General features: G+C 36.9%; 1 protein-coding gene across 1 annotated transcript; it reads left to right on the plus strand.

The window, feature by feature from the left end:
* The first annotated feature begins 3472 nt into the window (after positions 1 to 3472).
* Positions 3473 to 4013, plus strand: LOC107808699 (SKP1-like protein 11). The gene has a single exon (XM_016633238.2). It carries the CDS (start codon positions 3473 to 3475, stop codon positions 3968 to 3970), a length of 498 nt encoding a protein of 165 aa, XP_016488724.2. The 3' UTR covers positions 3971 to 4013.
* Positions 4014 to 6974: the final 2961 nt, after the last annotated feature.

Below are 6974 nucleotides of genomic sequence, written 5' to 3' on the forward strand. Positions count from 1 at the left end.
TTGATATATGGTTTCCTTATTCGCGTTTGCGAGAGAGGTCTCGCCTTCGCGAAGGGTATCTAGGAGGTAGATGAAGTTTGTTCTTCATATAGCTTTAGGGAGCTTGTTCATCGAGATCGCGAGAGGGTGATCGCGTTCGCGTAGAAGGATGAGGCAAATGGGGTACCAAGATGGTAAGCCTTCGCGTTCGCGGGATGGGGGTCGCGTTCGCATAAGACTTGATTTTGTGTTCATCGCGTTCGCGAGGGGGCCCTCGCGTTCGCGTAAGAGGAATTTTGGCAGCAAAGTATTTTGTGCTTTGCGAACGTGAGGCTCTTACCGCGTTTGTGAAGAAGGGCACCTGGGCAGCAGTGATTTATTTCGAAGTCGAGGGTTTGAACCCATTTTTCATATTTTTTAGCCAGAGAACTCGGATTTTGGCGATTCTTGAAGGGATTTTCAAGGAGTTGATTGGGGTAAGTGATTCTAGCTCGGATGTGGTTGATATACATGAATCTGTCATTGTTTTCACCATTTAATTAGTGTTTTGAGTTGAAAATTTTGGGAAAATTTTGTGAAACTTCATAGACCGGATTTTGGGGATTTAAAAGGCGATTTGTGGTTGGAATTGGATGATTTTGGTATGGTTGGACTCGTTGTTGGATTCCGGGATGTGGGCCCGGATTTGACTTTTTGGGTTGACCTTTTGATGTTTCTTAAAGGACTTAACTTTATCAAATGGAGTTGATTCCTATAGGATTGTATTATGTTGTTTGTGGCTAGATTCGAGTCGTTCGGAGGCCGATTTGCGAGGCAAAGGCTTGTTGGAGTAGGGATTTGTGCTGTGTGAGTTAAGTAACACTTCTAAACTTGATACTGAGGGTATGAATCCTTAAACTACGTGCTTGTGTAGTTGATGTTGGGATAGCACACATGCTAGGTGACGGGCGCGTGGGCGTGCACCGTAGAAATTGTGACTCATTTGATTTCGTGGAACTGTGTAGTTACCCAATCTTGTTGTTATTCATGTAATCTCCATATGTTAGAGAATCGAGTTGTGATCCATGTTAGAAATCATATTTAGATAATATATTGGTACTGTTGGGACCCACAGAGGTTGTTCTTGCTCTTGAGTTATTTGCTTAAATTAAAGTTATGTACCCAGTCGCATTCATCATTTGCATATCATATCTCAGTCTCTGCTATCACTTATTGTTACATCATGTATCCTTGTTTTGGCTGATTGGCATGAGTTTTGTGAGCCCGAGAGACTTGAGAGATTGATGACTGAGTGAGGCCGAGGGCCTGATTGTGAGTGATATTTATGGGATTGGGTTGCACGCCGCAACATGCCATGTAGGTTTATATTAGCGCCTAGGCAAGATCCGCCCCTCCGGAGTCTAACATACCAGCAGTGAGCGCAGGTATGGTTGAGTGCTGAGTGCAAGTGCCGAGTGATTGAGCGTGCTGAGAGAGGTTGAATACTCCGAGAGCATGAGTATACGAGTTTATCACCTTGTTGCATTACTGGTGACATGTAGACATGTAGACATAGAGATGCTAGTTATACTTGACATATTTTATCAGTATTGAGCTTAAACTGTTGAACTTGAAAGCATGTCTATATTTTCATACTGTGTACAAACTGATTATGAGATTTCTCGGAGTTATTACTGTCATTTTTCCCGTTATATCTATACTGTTATTATTTGACTTTGGATTGTACTTTTCCGTGCTCGTCACTGCTTTCAGCTCAAGGTTAGACCTGTTACTTATTAAGTATATTGGGTCGGTTGTACTCATACTACACTGTGCACTTCGTGTGCAGATCCAGATGCATCTTGACTCGGTGGTTGCTAGACTTGGAGCATACCCTGCTAGGAGACTTTTGAGGTAGCTGCTTTGACATTCGCAGACCTCGACTCTCCTTCTTTTCAATTTATTTAACACTGTTCTATCTCTTCAGACAATTATTTTAGAAGTTTTGAATGTATGGTTACTTAGTTGCTCATGTACTCAGTGATATTCGGATTTTGGGGGAGTTTCTATTGAGTCGCGGTATTTCTTATCGGTTATTTATGAGATTTTTCATGTTAAGCTTATCTCATCATGTTTTAAATGTAAAAATGCGTAGTTATTTGTAGTTGTTGGCTTGCCTAATTCTGTGATAGGCGCCATCACGACACGTTGAGTTTGGGTCGTGACAAATACGAACTCGTTTTTGCGATCAAATCACCAAAATAGCATCCGAAACCATGAATTGGACCTCCAAACCATATGAAATCAACATGAAATTCAAGAACTTCTAAAAACACAACCGCACATCCAATTTCTATCTAAAAACTTTGCTGACGAGTTTCAAGTGACAAAATGGACTTATTCCAAGTCCTCAAATAGATATCCAAATACGATAGCTATGAAGTCAACCAACTGTCAAACTTATCAAAAATCTAAGTCTTTAAATTGTCAACTTTCGACAAAACAACACAAATAAACCTACGGACCTCTAAATTCGATTCAGGGCATACACCCAAGTCCAAAATCTCGATATGAACCTATCGGAGCCATTAAAATACCTTTGCGCCGTCGTTTTCACAAAAGTTAAAAATCGGTCAACATTTTCAACTTAAGCTTCTAAAGTGAGAATCACTCATCCAAATTCATTCTGAATCATCCGAAAATCAAATCCGACCATGCATACAAGTCATATTACACAATATGAAGTCGTTCGAGACCCCGAACCACCGAACGGATTGCCAAAGCTCAAAACGACCGATTGGGTCGTTACACTTTTATGCGTCCCAATAATTTTTTTTTTCCCTTAAACTCCATATCTAGTCAAACACCATTATATGCGAAAATACTATAATGTTTACAGTATGAAGCTAACTTTATAATTGCTCTAATATTTTCCTCCACAACGATCATTAACATGCAACATTAGTCAATTTGTTTTATGAAAAAAATCAGCTTGCTTATAAAGGGTAACAAGTAAATCCAATCTTCTAGTAATATTTAAACCTCGTATCCAGGCAAATACTATATAAAAACTGGTATTTAGGAAGTAATTTCTTTATTGAATAGCTAAAATTAAAATATCAATAGATATTATGCAAGTCAATGATCCTTTTTAGTTAAAAATCTTATAATTTCACTCATTAGAATCCATCATAAAATCAGATTAAAATATATATTAAAAATAATCTACTATAAAGTCACATTCACATGATATAAAGCTACATTTGAAGTTACTGATAAATATCTTTTTAAAAATCTTATTTGAGGCTGGATTGTCTACAAAATGAAACTTAGGAAGAAATTTAATTCTTTAGAGTTGAATTAAATAACCTTCGAAATCAAGAGATATTAATTAGATTTGATATATAATAATCTGATTTGGTATTTAAAATTATTTATTAGAACCTACCCATGTAATTCGTATATATTTGATAGGTTTTAATAGGCACATAATCGTGGATCCAAAATTTAAACAATGGCAGAGGCATCATCATCGATCACTGAGAAATTTTTTTTGACTCTGAAGTCCTCAGATGGCGATGAGTTTGTGTTGGAAGAATCCATCGCCATTCAGTCTATAACAATCAAGAACATGGTCGAGGATGGATGCTCCTCCAGCGTCATCCCGCTCAGCAAAGTCGACACAGAAACCTTGATCAAGGTCATTGAATACATGAAGATGCACTCCTCGACCTCTTCCAACGAAGAAGAAATCGAGAACTTCGACAAGAAATTTGTGAGCAATAGCATAAATACCATTCTTAATATCTTAGAAGCCGCGAATTTTCTTGACATCAATAATTTGCTTGAGTTGTGCGCTGAGGCGGTGGCTAATAGGATTAAGAACAAGACGCCTGAAGCTGTTCGAAAGATATTCAATATCACTAGTGATTTCACCCCAGAGGAAGAGGCAGAGATTCGGAATGAGACTCCATGGGCCTTCGAAGGGAATCTTGACCACTCCCTTGACTAGTTTACATTAAAGCCTTTACTGATTTTCGTTTCGCGAGCTTCTCGTTTTATTTTCACATGTTCTTTTTGGAGCAAAGGTCTTGCAGCTAATAAGTTATGGCATGAGTCAGAAATGCCTAAATAAAAGTATTTTTATAAGTTTAAGGATCGTCTATGTATTCAACGTATATTTTATTTCTTTTTATTAATTTTCATGCATTATTCTACTTATCTTTTATTCAATATGTATTAGGAACATCATTATTGACTAGTATTCTGCCCATGAAAGATGCTAATTGGGCCATTAGAATATTCACTTCAACACCACTTTAATTTTCTAACCTCTATTAATTGGTCTTTATAAATATACTTTTAGGGTGCGAAAAAAATATATTTTCTGAGCATTTTTAGTGGAAAATAAATAATGGCTAGGATTAGAGTGAAGAGAATAATTCATCTCATGAGAATTCTTAACACTAATTATTCAAGCCCCTGGACTTTCTTCTCCAAGTAAATGAAAGCAAAAAAGAAAAACTTCCTCTCATTTTCCTTTTCATAGTTTACAGTGACACCCAAAAATATCAATTAAATAAAAAATGACACATGCCGATTAGTTTGAAACAAACTGAGTTCCTAAGTTTATTCACATATAATTCAGGTAAAACACACTTCTCTTGTAGTGGGTGTTATGTACCACGAATTCTAATTAGTTGGGTTACAATGCATGTACTAAGAAAAAGATTTAGTTGGATTACAATAGGAGTACTAAGAAAAAGATGGTTTAGCGACACCAATTGGACACCGTGCCATTTTAGTTTTAGTGCAGAACCTGCCGTTTATGTTGGATTTCGTTTTTGTACCTAAGATGAAATTACAAGAGATCACAATCCTTACCACAGAAGGAACTCTTGCTCATTTAATCCTTGCATCTAGTTGAAGAAAAACTTAATACTCCATTTGTCCCAAGTTATGTGATGCAATTCGAATTTCGAAAATTAAACTTCTTAATCTTGACTAAAATTCAGAGATAAAATCTTTAAATATTAAGAAATAAAATCTACATATTTAAAAGCGACATAAAAATTCCAATAGTCACAATAATTAATAATTCAAAATAATAAATGGGCATATGTTAAAACCGTAATCAAAGAAAAACTTGTTTGACTCTCAAAATCCTAAATGCATCACATAAATTTAGTTAGAGGGATTACTATTTATGCACATTTAAATTTATTTGTTGAAAAGTTGGATTAGATCTCAAGACCATCAAACTCAAATCTTTCACTTCTGTTTCCCTTACTATTAAAATCTCTCTTCTAACATTTATTTTGTAAGTACAAAGATCATGAAGAGTGATACAATCAAAGCTCTCTCTAGTGAGAGAAGTATCTTCCAAGAAAAAAAAAAGAGAGAAGTATCTTTCAGGTTGAGATTTAACCAAGCTTATTTTCTCCTGGACCAGCATTATGATTGCCTATCCCTCCCAACCACGCCTCCAATTGTGCCTTTTTATCATCCATAACTTCTTCATAGGTTTTTGATGAAGAAGATTATTGATCATTGAACATGCTTATATTCACCTGCATCACTTGTAGCTCATTATTAGTTGGAATTGATAACGGCAACTCTTCATCATTCGTCTCTGAAACTGAGAACAAAGATCTGGCTGCTGCAGCTATATGCATTTGAGCCTCATCTCTCCTATTTGATACTTTTCGTATGTGTATTTATTATTATGTGACAAGAGGCGATGGTTCATTTAGTTTCGGAAAAGTTTGGGATTGATATAGAACACTTAGTTCTAAAGTTAGAAGTTTAAATTATAAGAGCTGACCGAGGTTTGACTTTTGTATAAACAACCCTGAAACGGTACGTTGATGGTTTCAATAGGTTCGTATGGTAATTTTGGACTTAGGTGTATGTCCGGATTTGGATTTGGAGGTCCCTAAGTTGATTTGGTTCTATTTAGCGAAAGTTAAAAATTTGAAAGTTTGTAAAATTTAAAGGTTTGACAGGGAGTTGACTTTGAGGCTATCAGGGTCGCATTGTAGTTTCGGAAGTTGGAATAGGTTTAGTTTACCATATAGGACTTGTGTGAAAAATTTGGGGTCATTCTGAGTTGTTTAGGCATGTTTGGCATAAGTTTGGAATTTGGAACAGTTCATTAAGTTTGAATTTATATGCGATTCGTGATTTTGATGTTGTTTTGTATGATTTGAGGCCTCGAGTAGGCCCGTATTTTATTTTAGGACGTGTTGGTATAATTAGACGAGGTCCTGATGGGCTCGGGTGCGTTTCAGATGAGTTTCGGAATATTTTGGAAGTAGTTGGCAGTTTTGGTCTACTATTTTCACACATGCGACGTATTGGGCCCAGGTGCGAGCCCGCAGATGGGGGCAGGTGAGCACTGAAGAAAATTTTGACTGGGCAGCAGAGACCGCAAATACGGAATGATTTGCGTAGAAGCGATATTGCTTCTGTGATGTATTGTGCGCAGAAGCGGACTACTGAGCGCAGGTGCGGATGGTCTGGACCTTTAGTGAGCTCGCAGAAGCGGAATCGTAGAAGTGACTATTTTGTACGGAAAAGCGTAAATCGTCGCGCAAAATATTAATTCGAGTGTTGGTCTATTTTACATTATTTGGAGTTTTGGGTTCAGCTAGAGGCGATATTTGGAGAGGTTTTTCACCACAATTTGAAGGGTAAGTAATCTCCACTTGATTTTGATGTTAGATCTTACTTTGTCACGACTCCAATTTTTCTCTGGAGTGTGTCGTAATGGCACCTAGTCTCTAAGACTAGGTAAGCCTAATAATTTTGCGGAATAACTGAATATAAAGCTGAAACTCAAACCTCATCATCTGAAATAAATAAAAACTACGATTCAAAATAGTTACAACTCCCAAAACCCGGTAGAAATAAGTCACAAGCTTGAAAAAGAAATGCTAAATATCTCTATACATCAGAGTCTAAAGAGAATACGGAAGACAACATAATAAGGATAGAGGATGACTTCGACGTCTCCG

Source organism: Nicotiana tabacum, chromosome 4 (assembly GCF_000715075.1).
Source record: "Nicotiana tabacum cultivar K326 chromosome 4, ASM71507v2, whole genome shotgun sequence".
Classification (NCBI taxonomy): Eukaryota; Viridiplantae; Streptophyta; class Magnoliopsida; order Solanales; family Solanaceae; genus Nicotiana; species Nicotiana tabacum.

What these genes read in the sequence shown, in the direction of transcription:
- LOC107808699 (XM_016633238.2), top strand. Translation starts at nt 3,473, where the DNA reads ATGGCAGAGGCATCATCATCGATCACTGAGAAATTTTTTTTGACTCTG.